Source organism: Camarhynchus parvulus, chromosome 6, assembly GCF_901933205.1.
Source record: "Camarhynchus parvulus chromosome 6, STF_HiC, whole genome shotgun sequence".
In the NCBI taxonomy this organism is placed as follows: domain Eukaryota; kingdom Metazoa; phylum Chordata; class Aves; order Passeriformes; family Thraupidae; genus Camarhynchus; species Camarhynchus parvulus.
In genome coordinates this window covers 6,868,537-6,888,835 of record NC_044576.1, presented here as the reverse complement: position 1 = coordinate 6,888,835, position 20,299 = coordinate 6,868,537, and the positions used below count along the sequence as shown (strand labels likewise).

Below are 20,299 nucleotides of genomic sequence, written 5' to 3'. Positions count from 1 at the left end.
AGGCTGTTGGGCTCCCTGGAGGAAATCATGCCATCACTTCTCTTTGAAGATTAGATTTCATTAGCAAAAAAAAGAGGCATTAAAGAAAAATCACACTTGCTAGTGTCATTCCAATGCATAATTTTCCATTTTTTCATAAGGGGGTAAGAAATTATATTTGTAAATGATGTGTGGTATATTTTTTAAAATTCTTTCAATGAGCATGGGAATAATTAAAATTTACAATTCATATTGGAATAGCTTCAGGTAGAAGATGCAATAACAGGCTGGTAACAAGAGGGATACAAGTTACCAGCTCAGTCTTGAAGCCAGTACAGATTTTGTTTGTTCCTTCTGTATGACAGACACTGACATAGCTGACACATCTGTCGTGTGGCTTCACTATTTTCAAGGCTGTTGCCAAAACTTCCAGCTTTTAAGAACTGAACCTTCACATGACTAACAGGTGAATACATTCAATTTCCTGGCTCCTGACAGCAAAGTGAACTAAGGGTGTCAGCCAGTAATCCAGGGGATTGTGATGGCTCTCGGAAAAAAGCCCCCAAGTGCTCTGAATTATGACTGGGAATTTGTGCAACACAGCTCCATGTGCTCTGAGACCAGCAGGATATCAACAGCAGCAGCTGACAGGCACTGCAAATAAACTGTATTCAGAAGTCTGGCCAACACAGGTGGGAAAAACCTGCACAAAAGCAGGAGAGAAATCAACATTTGGTATTTAGCGGTCTGCAGGAGAGAAGTGAGTAGGGACACAAGCTAGAAATATTGGAAGTATGGTGGAAATATTGTCCAGCTGAATTCCAGATCAAGAAGTTGCTACATTGCCTTTCTTCAAATTAAAATCCATCAGTAAAGATGCGGGAGGTAAAACTGCTCTCTGAGATGACCCTAGCCCAAATTTATGATTTCTCATGTGCCAGACACTTGACAAAACTGAGGCATGATATTTCACAGTAGTTTTCATACAGAAAAATTCTACCCACATTCCATGCTTCTCTCCTGGATAAATGCACTGTACTCTCCAACAAATCCAAATGTTGCCACTAGGGTATCCCCGCTCCTCACAAGAGGAATTGTTTCAGCAGGACAGGATCTTGGCTAACCAAACACTTGCCATAAATTTTGCGTCTGTGTCAGAACCAGTATGCTTGATCTTTAAATTATATACTCTATAAGTGATTATAATCTTATTATTTATGGATGCTTAGCTGGCCTTTTAGACACATGCATGGTTTCTGTCTGCAGAGGAGCTGGGGCCCTTTCAGACTGGAAGTTTGTAGGATACAGAGATGCCTGGCTGGAGCATCCCCTGGGCTAAAGCTGCAGCAGCTCCAGGGAGGCACAGCTGGCCAGAGCACCACGGAGGAGCCTTCTGGGGAGCCTGGCAAGGCTGGGCTTGGCCTGATGGCTCAGCACAAAGCAATGTTTTGGAGGGCTGCCTATCATGTACATGGTTACTGGCTTGTTAAGCCTCCTCAGAATTAATAATGAAAAGGAGGCTTTCATCTAGTGCAAAAATGCCAAAACTCAAATAAGACGCTGTCTTCTGTACCAAAACTATTTAAATGATGGAAAGTACATAAGAGTGAATTGTCAAAAATCTCTAGGCACCCAAATCAACTGTCTTAAATAATAATTAAAAAAAATCAATAGAAGTTAAAACTAAGTAGCTACAAAACTGAGTCCCTGAGTTAGCAGGGATGTTTAGGCTGTAGATTTTAAGGTCAGTCCAGCCTCAGCAACCTGGAGCTTTGCACTGCTACTGCACACTGCTCACAGCAAGGGTGAATCACCTGGGCAGGAACCAGCCCCTTCCACTTTGGTGTCTGCACCAACTGCAGCCTCCAGCAGACAAAACCTGCAGCTGGTTTGTGCATATTGCTCCCAGAGAAAGGCAATCACTGTCAGCAGCTTATTAATGAATTAATTCCTTGTTTAACTTTCTGATTAGTAACTTACCGTGTAAAACAACAACAGCAATTCCAAACAGTATTTCATGCACTTTCTAGCTAAAAACATTAGTAGCTGATGCTTACCTAAATTAATGTTGCACTAATAATGGAAACTACAGTATGACCTCTAAAACACAATGCTAAAGGCTAATGAGCATTTCTACTTGGATACATGGAAGGGATGAGGATGTGGTTGGATGCACTACAAACATCTACACACACTCTGTGGGAAAAAAAGTTTAAAAAACAAAATAAAATGAGGATTCACAGAAAGCACCGAGTTATCACCTTGAATCATACTGGGGGAGTGGAGAGGAATAGCTGCAAAATAATTTAGAAAGCAAATGGGAAAATTAATGTAAGATAATTAGAGGCAAGCAACAGAAAATATCAATAATAAGTGCAAAGAAAAAGTAACAATCAGAAAATAACAAAAGCAACATGTTTGAAGGCCAGCTTTAGAAATTATTTGGCTTTTGCTTCAAATATTGTGACATATGTCATATAAAATATGCTACACATGGGAAAAAAATCTGAAAGGGAGGGCTCATTTAATTAGTCAGCACAGCTCTGTAAGTTCTCTGGAAAATGCAGAAGCACAAGGAGAAAAGCATTTGTTGTTTACTCAGTCGGCAGAGCTCCGTCGGCAGAGAATTTATTGCAACACAACTTCTTCATTAAATTCCAAAAACATGCTCCTGTGTGCCATGGAAAACCAGTTCTTGCACCTTCCTAAAGTAGTTTTGTTTTCCAGAGCATAATGTGTAAACATATGTGAGGCAGGATGCTTGAAAGGAGTATCAGTCCATGCCATCCATTGCACTGCTGTCAGAAATGAGCTCTGTGTGTACAGCAGGCTGGAGTAAACTATATACAGTTAGTATCATTACATATAGTTAATATAATTTAAAATACAGTAAACTATAAAGAATCTGATTCATTCCACTTTGCAAGACTGGATCCAGTATTTCTGAGATTTTCAATATTGGAAGGCAATGCGGCACACTCCTTTCTTTCAGCTAAGGAAATGAAGGAGTTAAAGACAACACAAAGAGACAACACCCACACTTGACTTAGGGAAAGCTGCAGGAGTAAGCTCACATCTGACAGCTGAAGGTCATTTTGGTGAGGGTCTCTACCCTTCCAGAGGCCTCAAGATTCATGATGCATTTCAATGTACTGCTTACAATGGACCCTGTTCAAAACATATGCTGGCAAAACAACTTATCTGAACTCAAGAAGAAAAACATAAAACACTCTCTTGGCTTGAAAAAAGGAAAAACCAGAAGAGTTGAAATCACTGCCAACAATTTCTCCTTTCTCCTCCTTTCACTGATACATTGCTGGATCTCCACATCCTGCTCCCAGCATTCCCCTTCTGCCTGGGTGAGGAAACGAGAGCAAACATTGATGCTTTCTCCTGACAGTGAGAATGGGGCAAATGGGGAAAGAGTGACCTGAGGCAGCAGCGCTGCTCCTGGCCTGGTACAAGGGGAGCCCTGGGATAATGCAGATGGCCAAGAGCAGTGGGGTCAGAGCCTGGACACAGGGTCACCACAGCCCCTGCCCCCAGCCACAGACAGAACTGGGGAAAAGGACAGGGATGAAGATCCCAAACAAGCAGAAAAGGATTGGCTGTTTAGGAAAAGACTGGCAGAAAAGATGTGAAAAGTCATGGTCCTCTGCATATCAGATGTGTGTACTGGAAGATTAGAAGGGAACATCTGTTGATTGCCTCTAGGTGAAGATAACCAGGAAAATCAAGCAGGATATTATAATATGGGGCCACAATTGAAAAGTAAATAAGCAACGAGTGAGATTTGCGGGCTTTTTTTCCTGACAAAGGAACTGAATCCTCAGAGCATCATTTCTGATGGATTTTCTATGTCAACTAAGAAATGTAATGGGCCAGAAAAGCCCTATGTGTTCGGAGAATATTTTGGTTTATTCCCATTTGGAGAGCTATACATGTTTGGAGGATATCTGTCCTCTCCCTGCCACAGTTTGCTCCCCTCTGGGCAGCAGCTTTGCCACCTCTGCACTTGAGAGGGCCCATGTACCAAGGGAGCAGATCTGATGTGAAAGCCCCCATGTGCACAGAACATATGTTTGGAGGGCTGGAACCGCTGGTGAACATGCTGAAGACCTAAGGGCAGGCAAATACTGTCCCAGAGGACAGGCAGGATGAGAACATCAGACCTATCTTCTATCAGGATGAAAAGAAACCAGAAAATTCTAAACCAATCAGTCTAGCCCAAATTACCAGGAAATATTCAGGAATAAATTATTTAATAATCACTCCATAAGGGCCTAAAGCATCAAGGTAATTAATCAAGATATTGCACCTTCCCTACCACCGGTCTCAAAATAAAAACAAACCAAAAATATAAGTGGCAAGAGCAATTAATGCCAAATTAATTTGAATTCCTTCTTTGATGTGTGGAAGTACTGCCTAGATACCTCAGCAGGCAATGGAGGTACAGAACAGATAAGGTAAGTGCAGAATCACCTGAGAAGTTACCTCAAAAGAGATACCATCAGTGCTTTCCTGTTACACTGAAAGGCAACTTCAAGGGCATATTTCACTGTGCTGTCCTGGCACAGGTACCTGGCTAAATGTCTGCACAATTTCAGCACAGGAAAAAGGTCTGAAAAGTCTCTGGAAAATAGGATCAGAATTTAAAGCTCTCTTGCTAAAAAATGGGAAAAGGGGCTGGAACCAGCAAACTGAAATACCATAGAGACAAATGCAAACAGAGGGAGGAAACCAAACACTTAAACACAACACCAGTAAAAATTAACCAAACTTCAGGATTTCAAGAGAGCCAAGAAATTCTAGCAGATCACAAACATTCACCAACAGAAACTGGAATTACCAAAAGGATAACTCTCATTGTGGGACTGCTTTAAGTGTACTATGTGTCAGACCAAGGAGGCGGCAATCCTGCCTTACAAACAGGCTCCCATCAAAGAGAGGAGAGCTGGGACAGAGCAGCAGGAATGTGCTGGCATGGGGAAAGTACCACCGAGGAGGGTCTGGGACATTTTAGTCTAAAAGACAGGATTACATGTCTTCAGACATAGAAAACAGTCTTTAAGAGACCAATAAGATCTTGTTCTCCATGCTCACTATGGATATGACAATGCATATCCACCATGGGTAAGAAATAGGCCGAGTCTGCAGCAATGAAATGTTAAGCCGAGCATTAGAGGAAGAAATAGTATAACAAAAGATAGTGGACTCCTGAAGCTTGGGGCCTATAGGATCTCTTATTTTTAGTGACTATTAGGGCATTAAACATCTTTCAGGAATGGTTTGGCTACATTTTATCCTACAGCAAAGGAAAGGGTTGGGCTACCAGCTCTCTGAAGTCCTTTGCCAAAGCAGCATTCCATGATAACCAACAGTCTTCAGCTTTTCATACTGCAATTCTTGACATTTTAAAGCTAGCACTGACCATGTGCAGTGTTTTATCAGCTTGGGACCTAAAAATCCACTGTTGTATAGATCTGTTCAGCAGATGCAGGTGCAGATGTGCATTGTGGCACTGTAGCTTTAGATTTGTGGGGCTTGCTGTATTGGAAATGAAATATTTTGGTACGTGCCACACTCACTTTTATGATAAGAATGTAATTAGTCACAAAATGGGGAAGTAAATTAAAGCGGATATGAGATTTTATGTCCTGATCTCCAAAACTAAACAATAAATATTTACACTGGACAATCTAATAATATGCAAAGATTACTTAGACATTCATTTGCAAATTTTTACAATATGCATTCAGACATCACTACTACTGCATTTAAATCAAGTCTGTGTGGCACTGTCAAGAAGCACCTAAATTACAGGGATGACTCATAAGTAAACAAATAGCACCACTAAAATCAAACTACAGATATGGGAGACTAGGCAGGAGCTTGAAGTATAAATAAAATAAAGAGACCAAATTAAAGCCCCCCATCTTTTCCTCTATGAAAGAACAGAAAACATAACATACTACCTCTGATTTCATGGTCCGAATAATTTAACACAAGGCAAACAAAATCATTCATGACGCTGAACGCAAAGCATAAGCAACAGAAAAAGCAAAACAGGACTCTTAAAAAGAAGCCTGCAGGATTACCATGTTTAGGCATTCAGAAAATTAAGTTCAGAAGCAAGTTTTTGGTTTGATGTTCAAGAATTTAAACTGACTCCTGTTATGAAGCACCCTCCTCGAAGTCAGTGTGAATTTTGCCACTGGCTTCAAGTGGAGCAGGAACAGACATGTTATCAGCCATTACAGCAGGCTCTATTCTGCAGCTAACAATACAGTTCCACATCTAAAGATAAAGGAAAACTGTTAAGTGACCTACCCGGAATGGATGGGACTGGAAACAAGGTTAACATTGTCCAAGGTGTCTGGAGCCCAGCTATAGTGCCTGAGAGAATCAGAATCAAACTCCCTTTGAAACGTCAGGTGCTTCAAAACAAAACAGATAAATTGAAAATTAAAATTAACGTTAGAAACACTTTCCTCAAATACAAGCTTGTTAACATAATTATGTTAAATTTAGATCTGGTCCTTTCCATTTACCAGTGCTGATACATCCAGCAAATAAATTACTGGAAATCCTGTAACAGAAACATGAAATACACACACAAACTCTTGTCTCTTCAAACATTCTAGCTGCCCACTTTTTGCACTTCCTTCAGTTTCAAGAATGTCTCTCCCCAGTCTTTACTTACTTTAATGTGCCAGGTTAAAAAGATTGAAAAAAAAAGAAATTACCATTTGTACTGCAGTCATACACCAAACAGACAGGCAGTGTAACACCACCCCTCAGAGGGTGCCATTGGATAGATCCTTATTCAAGTAGAACCTGGGAATAACTTCCCTGGGAGTTTCAGTGAGGCTGTGAAGGCAGGAGGAGGTTGGTTTTGCACAACCAACACGGGCACTGTTTCGTGGAGTGCCACTGCCCCTACTCATGTGGCCAGAAATAGCTTTAACCCTGTGAGGCTATAATTAACTCCTTGAGGTGTGACTCGTTCCTCCTGCTGCCCACACACATGGACACTCACACATCCTGTGCCCCACAACATCCCTCACACTGCAAATCCTCCTCCTGGGCAGCAGAGCTATTCCAGCAAAATACTTGCTTTCCTTTGTTTCCTTGTCTTAGGAAATTAAACCAACTAAACCTCAAATACTGTTTTCCCCTATTTCCAAGGTGATATGAAAGCATCTCCCCAGTTTAAGAAGCACCGTCATAAATTACATCAATGCAAGTAAGTGAAGAAGCAACACACAGTCTTCCCCCAAGATGGTGTTAAAAATGTCAGTGTTTCCTGTAAGTAGGTTGTTTGCTGCTTAGAGGCAAATGCAGCTAGAGAGAGCAGCCTGTTTGGACTGAAACCTCATGGGTTGTTTTCAAATCCATTTCAATGGGTTCAAGTCAAACCGGAGCCAAGCACACGCTTCTAAAATCTTATTATTCCCACCTGGGTTTTTTTTATATGTAGACACGTGCTGGCAGTGGAAATTAATTATTTTGAATAGAAATATCAGCATTAGAAGTAAATCTGGCCAATTCAGTGATAAACACACAAAAGTACTTCTCTTGAGAAGCTTCCACAAGATAAGCAGGCAGATCGCTGCTGTGTTGCTGGCCAGAACACTCCCATCACTCTGGGGTTTCCAAAAATCTGCACTCTTTAGGCATTTCTTTCATTAGAAATGAGGCTTCCTTCCCAGGTTTCCTTCCAAAAACTATTGACACTGTAATTTAGCGCTCTTTGACAGAAACCCCTGCAGAGTGCAGCTTTGCTCTGTCACTCCTGGCTCGGTGCCTCCTCCCTTCCCTAGCTCAACACTTCTGTGAAGGATCTTTTGTTAAACTCTGTGCTCTAACAGATGTACTTGAGGCCTGACAGTTCAAGCACAGACAACAACAATAGAGGGCAAACTTGCATATGCTAAACAGCAAAATACACCATCAGACATAAAAGGTAAAATGAATGCTGTCAAAACAATGACAATTAAGCATCCAAAGTGGACTTAATTGGTGCCATTTGAAATATGTGTTGTAATTAAGTTTAATGAAGACAGTTTTCTTAGTCTTTCAAAATAAAATGCTCGGGATTTTCCAACGTTTCCTGGAGAGTCTGTGGTTCAGGCAGGAGAGCCAACACTGTGGGTGTCTGCTATTCCAAATGATTTGCATGAGCTCACACTGAGCACGTTATTACTTTTGATACCAAACAGTGTAAGATTCAGACAGGTTGTCTCAAGAACTGTAAAAATTTAGATAAACAAAAATAAATTGATTGTTTTGCTCAGTGATAAACATTATAATCAAAAATAGGTGAAAGCAAAGAAACACAAGAGATGGGCCAAAAGGAACAACACAATTTGGTGTTGGTCTCTGAAAGGCCTGCTAAGCTGTACAGCATCACCGCACCGAGGCCCAGGTCACACATCAACAAATAAATGTGGGGTCAGGTTTCCTGCAACAGATGCAAAATACTTATGTTCCCTTAGCAGTGGGATATGGAAAACTAAACACAGAGCCATATAAATTCCAAGGAAATACCATCACTCCAAAATAATCTGTGCTAGACAGAGGTGCTCCTGCACCTGGATGTGCTCTAGGTTTGCCTACACACCTGGGTGGGGTTCCTCAGTCCACCTCCAGGTCCTCAGACATGGTCTGTACACCAGGTGACTGGGTTTTTTTAAAGCATTCCCTTCTGACCAAGTGCAATCAAACAGATCTTTTGGACATATGTAGAGCAAACAAAAGCCCAAACTCTGCAGCTAATAATTTTGGTGGAGAAAGGGAGTAGGAAAAGCTGATAGCTGGACCCACTCATCTTACACACAGCACACATCTGTGAATCTCATTTTTTCAGCCTGTTGAGGTGCTGGATTTTCCATGCAGGCAAAAAAAAAGAAAAAAAAAAAAAAAAAAAAAAAAAAAAAAAAGAAAATCTTCCCGTGTAAGTTGCAATATAAGCAGTCCAGAAGATAGTACATTGTCAGTGACACTAAATCACAGGATCCATTCTGTGTTTGGTCAGGTCCCAGTGTTCCCTCCCTGGGCTGAGGGAGATTAAAAATGCATTGCTAAAGGGTGTGGCAGCCTCAGATGCAAATGTGTATATAAAAATACTGAGGGTTCTGCTGGCAAGGATCCTGCTGGTTGCATAACTGAATATCCAGGCTGTGTAATATCAAAGTTCAGCAAACAGAAAAATTTATGCTTCCTCCCAGATGAATGTATCCAGACTGAAGTGATTCAGCAAGCTGCTATTTAATGGACAGCCCGAGTCATCCTGCCTTTGGCTGATTAAATTCAGAGGTTGATGTAAATTATTCCATGGAGAAGTCATTTGGATTTAGTCTGAGTTGCTGCATCCAAGGTAACACGCCAGAACACAGAAATTTTAACTTTGCTCCAGCCAGGTTATGAGGTACAGTGTGGCCTGGATTCAGAGTTCCCTGTGAACAGGGTCAGCAATAAACCACCAAATGCAAACAATGGAGAATATCATGACTTCTAAAGAATTATTAGAAACTCTAACACTCCATGTGCTATGCTGGCAGTGAGGTTCAGTAAGAATGGTTTCAAATCTTCCTCATTTGACTCTTCCCAGTCTCCCAAGTCTACCAGGGATCCTGGGGAAAGGTGATGGGATCTGCTTTCTTAACCAGACCAAGAGGCTGGCAAATGCTCCTTACTCTTTTACATGCTGATGTTTGGGATAAAACTAATTCCCAATAATTGACTCTGCTGCTGCCATGAACTCCAGACAGGTCTGAGCTGTACAAAAGGAGAGGAAATGGCATACACAGACAGGCAATGGATCACTCTGTTTCAGAGCAGTGTGATTCCCAAAATAGCCTTAACTCCTCTCAGTTCCCAGACAGACTTTCAGAATATCGATTTCAAACCACAAAGGTCTTTGTTCCTGTGAATCTCATTGGTGGAACACAAATTGGTAATTTTTCCCCCTGCTTTCTACTGCCATAGCAGAGATTATCTAGGAGCCCATCAACGTACAGAGGGATGAAAAAGAGGGGCAGGGATATTCTCCATCTCCCAAATGCACTTCTCCTGTTTCAGCCAAAAGCTAGGGCTGGGCTGGGCAGAAAGCCACAGGAATTCCAGAGGATGGATATATTTGTGTCAGGACATGGAGTTTGGAGAAGTCATGGCAGAAAGTTTTACCTGGTCTCCCTTTCCACTGAAGCCAGTTTGTTGCTTTCATGTTTGTTTTGCACAGAATCATGGCTTTACCAACCTCTCAAGACAGGACTGATATTTTTTCCCAGTACCACATCCTTTGAGAGTTGTTAAGCACAGAGCTGATTTTAAGCCTTGTTATGTGCACCCTAGCTGCTCAATCCAAGCCATCTGCTTTAATGGGAATCACAAACATGGCCAGAATCATAAATTGATATAATATATTCTACGATTGGAGAGTCTTCCACTCCTCTGAAATTTACACCATATCAAGAACACTTAATGAAGTCTAAGTACTAGAAATTCTCAAAGCAGCTTTAGGTGCTCAGCCCTGACATAGAATTTCCAGTGCCAGTAGCTGCAGATTTTGTTTTATGACTTCAAACCAAAGAAAACCACAAAATCACTGCTATGCAAGCTTTGGAAACTCTCCTTAGATGGCTGTTACAAATTAAGGTTATTGGAGGTTTACAGCATTTCACTTAAAAGTAACAATCTAATAATAAACATTCTGTTGCTAAAGAGAATCCAATATCTGCCATTCTCATAATACTACCAGAACTGTGTGTAAAAGTTCTAGTAAGACTGGATGGCTTATCCCACAATAGAATTTACAGACTAATACAATCAAGGTTTAAAACGTACAAGGGCTGCTCTATGAACCCTTTTCCCCATGAAAATATCCTCTGAGATCAATAACCCCCCAGTGCAGGAATGCTCTGTGAAAACAGCAGCAGAAAAGCTCTGTTTCACTACAATCCACCTGATGCTCTTCCAGGGCATAAACAACAGTTCCACTCCACTCCAGTCCTTTCCAAGTAAGGATTTTAATGCCAATTTTTATCCAGCTTCCTAGCAGGTCTTTGACTTCTGTGTACCAAGAAACTCTTGAGTAAGTCAGTTAGATTTGGAAATCTGAAGCAAGTCCACCAAGGAAAAAGCTGAGGAACTCACAAACAAAGCATACTGTACTCAATCATCCCCAGCTCTTGGGAAGACTTTCCCATGCTTTCATCAGGTCAAAAGATGCTGCTTTTGTTGCATTAGTCATTGCACAAGTGTTTGGAAGATATATGAACTGAAGAGACTATACTAGCTTAATCTTTACAAGGCCAAATTCTTCCCAGGAGTGAAAAAACAAGGACAGCAGTTGGAGTCCCCTCCGTGTGGACAGAGCAGGCAAAGTAATTCCCAGCCTGTGCAGTACAAAGGTTGCTCAGTGTAAAACCCGTTGCTCCCAGCTTATCAAAGCTCTCTAAAGACACACAGGAGCCTCACAGGAGCACCCACTGACCTCAGCCAGTAACACTCAGAGACATAACTGGCCCCTTAAAGACTCTTTTGGTTTGGGGCCCCACCGCCTGCCCCTTGCAGGATCAAACCCAGAGAATGGCAACCCCACCACCTCTTGTCCACAGCTCCTTTCCTGCCCCTCTTCACCAGCTAAGAGAGCAGCCAGAGCCTCTGGAAGCACAGCTGAGGCCTCCACGCTGCAGGGCCTTGCACAAATGAAGCACAGCTACCCTGTGGCAGGGCCACAGCACATACCTGGTCCTTGGCTGGCACCAGCAGCTCCTCAATCATCATGCTGTCCCGGGCATAGGAGCTCCTGTTGAGCGTGTAGGACCTATCCGAACTGAAGGAGCGGAGGCTGTTGTATTTACCAGTTATCAGAGAAAGTGCGGGTGACAATGAGGTGAACAGAAAATAAAAACAAAAAAATTAATACATGCAACTTCCAGGGATAGCATCAAATGGCAAAATATACATCATCTGTGAAATAAATACAAGGAGGAAGATGGAATAAGAAGTATTTGACTATAGTTAAATATTCCCTACAATATGCATAAGCAAAATCTCAGCAGATGCTAACTGCTTTGGCAGCAATGTTGTGGCTTTAGAATAAATCTAGAGAGGTGTATTCAAATATTTAGATGAACTTTGATAAATATCTCCATGCCCTAATCCTGAAGTCGACCCACCAGGGCAGGTCCCAGGGGAGCTGTGGGTAGGTCACAGTGCCTGCCCACCGAGCTCAGGTTGCTGAGGCAGGTTTAACTCAGAGCAAGTTTTATGTGATGTCATTCTCTTTGTGGCTGAACCACTTCTGGCATTGTTACAAACACCGTAGTTATCCCTATAGTTAGAAAGGAAAGGGTAATAAGTTTGAAATGAAAGAAGAAATAAATTTGCTTAATGACAACTAAGTACGGATTCTGATGTTTGGGAATTATTTTGTGCATGTTAAACTATTCAGAAATAACTATGATCACTCTTAACGTGTTGCAATTAACCCAACGTAGGAGTGTTTTACATTTAGCCCTGGAAGGTACATTATGGTATGTGCTAAAAACATGCTGCAGGCCTAGACATGCTTGCTACGTGACAAAAAATAAAGTAGTAAAAAACGTGAATTAATACGAAGCAACATCCACCAACATACTACACTTTTGAACTAGCAACACTTCTCACACTCAGAACTCTACAATGTGTTTCATGCATTTAGTAGTTGCTAATTGAATTTCTCTAATCCCTTAGCACACGTTTCCTTCTTGTGCTGGAAGCAGAACTGGGATCTTAATTACACACTGTAGGCATATGTTAAGCAGAATTTTACATGATAAAGGGCATAAAGAATTTAAGTTATATTTGTTATAACAGAGGGATATTCTCTAGGGCTGAACCCCCTGCTCCCCAAAATAAAAGCATGTCACTTTCCAATGCTAAATAAAATGAAGATGAGCAATGGCAGCAGCAGAAAGATGAGAGAGATGTAACACGATGCCATGCCTTCTTACCTGACTTTTGGACTAAAGCAATTTACATTGGAAAAGAAACAGGAGAAATAGAAAGCAAAGAATCAGACAAGAAAAGCAAGATGTTATGGCTGGATGGCTTATATATTTAATGTGTTCATTTCTTAATGTTACACTCAGAATCAGCAGTAAGATACATCCACAGAATACTTTTTTTTTTTGCTAAATTAAATACTTCACAGAAAAAAACCACTGTATTTGTCTCCTCTGAGCATAACATGGGCAACGCAAAAAATGAGCTAGGCAGCAACAAATAGTAATGGTACTGCTAAAACCAGAAGCATGGGAATATCAGATTCCTCTCAAAGAAAAGATAACGTGGGGCTGAACCTCAGATCTCCCTAACAGATGGTGACGGTGCAATCTGCTCTCCCACCTGCACACTGTGCAAGAAGAGAGCTGTGAGGGGTGAAAGGTGTCAGGTAAATCAGCGTGGGGCTCTGCACACAGAGATGTTCCCTCTGCATCCCCAGTGCCCTGCTCCAGCCCTGAGCACAGTGGCAGGGCTGTGTGATCACCCTGCTCACACCAGACTGGAAAGCAGCATGTCAACTTTGTTAATTCAGCTTACTATGACACGAGATTCTCCCTTCAGATCTAATTTACCGATTTTCTGGCTAATGGACTACTTAAAGCATCTTGGCATTTCTCATGAATGTATTATCTCATAAATACTTATTAACTTCCCTAAAAATTGTAAATCAAGCACAACATGGCTGGGGACTACTAAAGAGCAAATTTCCACTGCGTGCTTGCATTTCTAATGCAGCCATAAGAAACAAGACTGAAGGGTAGACATCTAAGCTTTACCTTATGGGAGTTGCCATTTGCTGTTAGACAATGAACTCACTTTTTAAAACAGATCTTCCAACTACAGCATAGGAAAAAGCCCTCAGGGCTCCAGCTTATGAGGTTTAATTATTAGCTTCAGTACAATTCAACTGTCAGTAACTACACTGCAAATCCACAACTATGGAAGCAATCTCTGCTCACACAGTTTTAACTGTTTTGAGCAACACACACTGAAGGCTTTAGCAACATTCAAAAATAAAATCTAAAATGTTGATCTGGAAATACCTGCATTGAAATCAACATGAGTCAAACAATACATTAAGTTACAATGTTTTATCAGGTTCACGGGAACTTTGGCCTGTTTTTAGTAACATGTAATCCATTCCCTGTCAAAATAAATCCTCCAACAAATTAAGGGGAAACTTGCCTTTTTTTTTCTTTTTTTTAGGAGGGAGAAGCATTTTTTTTAATGTTGTCTTTCTCAGTTGGATTACTCACTAGCACCTTTAAAGAAATAAAAGCACCAAGTAGCAAAATGATTTGTCATTCAGTTTTTCTGGCATTTACATTCTTCAGCAAAACACACCCATTAAGGAGCCCTCTACTGTGAGCATCAGTCTGACCAGTAGTAGCCAAAAGAAACCAGGCTTTGCTGATTGCTCTGGATCAGTTTCTAGAGCAGCTGCAGACTGCTAGCAAAGAGGTACCTTGGAGATGTTCAGAGCAATGAACAGAGACCAGAAAAAGTGAATAGCTAAGTTTTGTGTATCATTGCCATAAGAAGCCAACATGAATAAAGAATATGAAATAAAACTGCAATGAACATATGCTTCAAAGGATGCACACCCCCTCTAATTCACTTCAAAATAGACTCCAGTGCTGTGTGGAAGAGTAAAGACTTGTTCCTGTGGTGACACACGAATGAGAGAAGCAGCAAATACGGTACCTGGCGGAGCGGGCTCCCAGGCTGAAGCCCATGTATCCTTCAGCAGGCAGGGAATCATCTCCCAGCTCTTTCAGATCCTGGGGTCCGAGGTACTTGTCTGTGTCGCCTGTCATTGCATCCTCACCTGCCGGGACAAAAGCCAGGCTGGAATCAGAGCTACACGTAGGGCAGATGTTTGTGCGCTTAGTAAGTCATAACGCCCTTCCCTGCTCGCCAATAAGGAATCAATCCAGTCACCCCCACTTTCCCTAAGGCTCTTTCCACGTTGGATGTTAATTATCCACACTCTGAGTCTGCCTGAGAAAATAATTTTATTGGAGGACAAACGAAAGAATCAAAATTCCACCTTGACGTAAGGCCAATAAAGTTATACAAGGGATGACTTTCGCCCAATCGTCTCAGCAAGCTAAAGAGTTCCTCTGTACTTTGCATCGTTGCGCTCACTTTTGCTTTCCTTATGGAAAAAGGAAAAAAGCCCGAGCCAACAAAGTTGGATCGTTCCTTGTGAGGGGAAAAAAAACCCCAACAAAACAACAAACCAATCGACAAAACCAAACCAACCCCCGGCTGTGAGATACAGAGTGTTTGCCACCAGCCCTGAAAAGTGCAGCAAGCTCGAATGGAGGCTGAGGAGGGGAGGAAGAGGCCCGCCTTCCACCTTGGGTATTTCTCAATACTTTTGGAAGTTTGAATGTAAGACGGGACTTTTTAAAATTTATTAATTTGTTTAAATTAAGCACTCGGCGCTGCCAGGCTGGTTTGCGAAGGTGAGCGCTGCCCGACCCCTGCTCCATCCCCATCCCCGCGGTGGGGACAAAGCCGGGACCCCGGGCACGGCCGGCACACGTGGGACACGGCCATCCGCATGGAAAGAGATCCTGAGCTGGTTTATCCAAAACAACCCCAAGAGGAAGGAAAGTTCGATGTAGGGAGAGGCGGGCAGGCCACAAAGGGTTAAGGGAGCAGCTACCCGGCGGGGAGCATTTGCATGCCATTACATCATGCAAACCTACATTCCTGCATTGACAGAGCACGTCCAAAATATGCCTTTTGCGGTGTGGGGTCCCCCCCGCCCCGCTCCCACAACAGCGCGGAGCAGAGAGCTCCCCGCAAACTCACGGCTTGCCGATATCCACTCTGCCCCTTTGTTGTGAACACGTTTTAGGTGTGTTACGTTTAAACTGCACAACAGAGAAGTTTAACAGCGCGATCCCGAAGGTGAGTGACTCCCGAGCCCAGCCTCACGTTTCCCGCTTTCATTCAAGGAGTTTAGACTAGTTTCCATTCACTAAACTCAGGAAACCACAGGCGAGCTCCGGTTTTAAACTAACAATCAAGTCTAAAAATACCCCTTCAGCTACTGCTTCGCAAACGGCAAACAAACAGACCAACTTTCTCCTCCAGCCCAGCAGCAACCAGCATTTTAAACAATAGTTAAAAAGCTAAAATGTCCACAATACACCGTAAAGCATTCAAAAACCCGAAACAGAAACATCATACATCAAGCGAAACTTTAAAAAGTCTTACTGTTTTGGAAAGCCATTTTCACCAGCCTGGTCTATAAGATTTTTTCCCCTGGTGTTTCCAAGAATTCCTATTAGTCCTATTAGTCCTTAAGCAGTGATTTAGACTTAATCTCCAAACCAGCACAAGCAAACTAATCCCTGTGGGTCATATTCGCTTTCCACACAACAACTGAGATCTTCTTAACATCTTGATCTCTTCGTATGTATTTTAGGACATGTGCATCTTTGTCCTCTCAACTCAGATTAAAGTTCTTTGCAAATACGAAACAAAACGAAAAGTACTAAGTTTAAAAAAAAAATAAAAATCCCTTTTTAATCACTCTGCAGACATCCCTTTAAAGCTTCTGCTGATTGGATTACAGCCTCCCTTGGCAAGCCTCTTGAATGGTGACATAAATGCAGGCACTCCAGTTATTTGTATGTAAATAGGGGTGCTGCGAGGGTGTAGTTTTTCTGTAACCTGATGCCGGGGCTGCGCGGGGAAGGCGCTGCCTCCGCCCGCCCTCCCTCCCTGCCGGGGCCGGGGGAGGGAGCCCCGCCTGGGCACAACGCCTGCCCCGGTGCGGGGGGCTGCGGGACAGGGAGGAAACCGGACCGAAGCCTGGGAGGCGAAGAAGCGGACGGGGAAGGCGAGAGATCCGTGTGACTTTCAGCAACTACCAACCGAGCCACTAAATTTGGAAACTTCTGTCCTTGCAACACCTGAAGACAAGCGCTACGCCACCGTAAGGAGCAGAGGAGGCATTTTCTTTAAGATAGAGGCATTTTCTTTAAGGGCATCGTTGGTCAAAGGCAAGAATGACCAAAAACCCCCCATTCAGTGGAGCTGTAAAACACATCAGATGTTATCCTGCTCTGCGGCTAATCCAGCCGGGGCAGGATTACTCTGATGAAATGCTCTCATCAAAGGAAAAGCTGCATCTAGGAGTGGTGATTTCAAAGAATTCCACACATTGTTTTGTGATCGTGGGAGGCTGGGGCAGAATGGGTGGTGCACGTTTCAGCAATCCCACTCTGTTTAATTAGGTGCTGCAGCCTAATCCTCTGCGCTCCAGGTAACACTGGGTACGGTGTTTGCTCTCAGCACACGGAATTCCCGCGGAGAAGGTCCCAGGGAAGAGTGAAGACAAAACTCCGAACGCAAACAATAGAGAAATGCCCAACAATGAGGCATCGATGAAAAAACACCAACAGACACCGCACTGCTTTGCTGCCTGTGCCATCCTTCCCTTCCCAACAGGCTACAAGTTGAAGAAGGGTGCTGTCCCTGCTAATGGTTAAACACAGCTATCACAAGTAGAGGAAACAGCTCAAAGTCCAGGGAAAAAGAGCAGCAGTGTGTCAAAGCAAGGGCCCATCAGTTCTAGTGCACCCTGTCTCAGACAGCAGCCACATTTCACAGCAGAGTATGGGGACATGGACCAGCAGAAGTACTCCAGGACATTTTTCTAGCTGGCACTGACTTGAGCACATGTTTTCTAAACCTGAAAGAGTAAAGTCATGAACACGTTTTTGGGGGCTTTTCCTTTTTAAATTTTTCCAGTTACACTTTGAACTCGTGTAGATTTTTTATGCTCCCCACACCAAGGACCCTTGCAAGGAGTCAGGAAAGTCAACTACCTCCTGCAGGAGGAGCAGCCCTTTCAAGCTGGATCTGTCTCTTGTGGTTTCACTGATGCCCCATATTTTTAGACTTCTGGAGAGCAGCAAGCACTGCTGCTCACTTTGCCACCCATTTTATGTTCCAGCCTATCCCTCACTCAATTTGTTTGGTTTTATTTTCTGGGATAGAAGGTTCTATTGGTTTTAGTCTTTTCTCCCCAAGAATATTTTTCTTACCTCTTATCATCTTTCTCATCCCAAGTTTTCCCAGTTTTTCTGGCGCCCCAGCATGTCTCCTACATCTGGGAACTGCAGGAGCACAGGGGAGGTGTTCTTTTTAGAGGCCAGTGAGAAATACAGGCTCTCTGGCAGCAGGAGAGAAGGCATCATGTGGCTTGGGAAAAGTCCCAGACAAAATTTAATCATAGGCTGGGATCCAGATGAGCATTTGTCACTTGGCTCTGCTAAAGATACCTGAGGATTTTGCCACTCCTTCATCACAGCCTGTCCAGAGTTGTCTTGATGGTAGAAGAGGTAGAGCCACAGGGAAAAGGAGGATGTTTCAAGTGGTAGCCAAGGTTTTGGTTTCACAAAGTATGGAGAACAGCCAGTACACTAAACCACTGAAACTTTTATGAACCTGTGAAATTTTATGGAGCCAAAGAAACTCTGAAAACTGAGCTTAAAAATATAATAAATCAACCCCTCCCAAAATGACCAGTAACAGATTTTTCATGCGTGGTGATGTTCTGACCTGTCTTAAATGCACTCAAACTGCACCTACTCAGGGATCAGGCAGTGTGCATTCATGTTCTGTTAGGACATCTGTCTAATCTTCCAGGGATTGATTAGCATGATACTTATTCTTACTGAGGCAGGCATCTCCATTAAATGGGTTTAAAACTGTGTCCTGGTTTACACCCAAAAGTTTGTTATCTCCTGAAGGCCAAATAAAAAAAAAATAGATAAAGTCAAAGCTCAAGGATAACTGGTTCTTGATAATGTCTAAACTCTCCACACCTGATCGGGCTTATGGATTGAATTTTCTTTTTTTTGCCCTTCACTGCTCACAGTCTCTCTCCTCTTGGTATCAGCTCCCATGGCTTGCTGTCCCTTCCCCTCTGGGGCAGCAGCAGCAGCTTCAGGGAGGGCTGCAGTGACAGGGCTCATGGCAGGGCTGGGCAGGCACAGCAGGGCTCCAGCTCCCTGCACCAGACTAAAGCTCCTGCAGCTGCCCAGAGGGATGCTGAGAGGATGAGCACGGCTCCAGAGGAGGGGATTCCTTCCAGGCCTCCTGCAGACAACTGGAGTGGAGCTTTACCACGGTTGAGCCCTGCTGCCCCCCAGACCCATGGCATGGACACAGGGCTGGGACTCCCAGCTGAACAGGGAGGCAGCTCACAGATGGAGATGGCGAGAGGAAAGTCCCAGTTCTCCCACTCTCAGGTTTACATTTGTAAAATTTGCAATCTCTTCAAGAATAAAAGCACAGCACATGCTCAGTGTGCGTTAGAATTGCTCTTCTACAAATTCTCTGCTGTGTATGAAGGTGAGCCCTCATTTCTTTTCCCCACAAAATCATGTTCACATCTTTCAAAAAACACCACTTTTTTTTTTGCGGTGTAGCAGTTTCCCAACACTTAACCTCACTTGGGCAGACTTGCCAGAACAGTCTAGGAAAAAGAATAAAAAAAATCTCTTCTCAACCAGCTTGACTCCAAACCAAACTGTCCTCAGCAGGGAAGAGAAATTACACAATCCCCATGTAAATACTTATTTAGTGGGCACAGCAAGACATAAAACACAAGGAAATGGTTTCCTGACATTTGTCCCCGAGCTCTGAGTCTCTACTTTCCAAGTCTTCAATTTCTCTTATGAGAGAAACCTTGAGGGTTGTGGCTCATTGAGAAGCCATTCAACAAGTCTGTCTCACTGAAGAGTTTTGGCTGATGATATGAACACCAGCCAAGCCAGGGAGAGCTTGCATTTGTTTGCTAAATTTGTGCCTTTCTCCCACTTGGAAATCAGCTCCCTGGCTCAGAGATTTGTCAGAGTGCCTTAGCATCTTGAACAGATTTGTTTCGACTGGTGTGAGTGGATGCTCTGTATACAAACACCCCACTAGCACTGAGTGATGGGCGTCACCGAGCTGTCTTTACAGATCTGCAAATCAGGGAAGAGACACAGGCCAGTGGTTATCACCTCAAAGCCTGCAATTCATCAAAAGCCTTGCAAAACACCTGTAATCTGATTTGTGTGCTCCCTTTCAGCCTGGATTTGAAAAAGACCCTGTCATGTCAGTATCACAGAATGGCCTGGGTTGTAAGGAACCTTAAAGATCCTCATGTTCCAACTCTGCTGCCATGGACAGGGACACCTTCCACTAGACCAGGTTGCTCAAAGCCACATCCAGCCTGGCCTTGAACACTTTCAGG

At 43.0% G+C, this 20,299-nt stretch overlaps 1 protein-coding gene across 29 annotated transcripts in view; it reads right to left on the bottom strand.

Annotated features, from left to right (window-relative positions):
- Window positions 1-20,299, bottom strand: part of ANK3 (ankyrin 3) — a 284,651-nt gene that overhangs the window by 56,607 nt on the left and 207,745 nt on the right. For 15 of the 29 annotated variants that reach the window (XM_030950841.1, XM_030950832.1, XM_030950843.1 and 12 more), the window contains 5 exons: window positions 14,737-14,860; window positions 12,981-12,992; window positions 11,731-11,833; window positions 6,310-6,416; window positions 2,241-2,273 (listed from right to left, as the gene is read on the bottom strand). In XM_030950841.1, the coding sequence (XP_030806701.1) occupies window positions 2,241-2,273; window positions 6,310-6,416; window positions 11,731-11,833; window positions 12,981-12,992; window positions 14,737-14,860 (379 nt within the window). Of the gene's footprint in view, window positions 1-2,240; window positions 2,274-6,309; window positions 6,417-11,730; window positions 11,834-12,980; window positions 12,993-14,736; window positions 14,861-15,855; window positions 16,166-16,263; window positions 16,870-20,299 lie in introns of those variants that run through there. The other 14 variants (XM_030950857.1, XM_030950855.1, XM_030950840.1 and 11 more) reach the window with 7 other exon arrangements.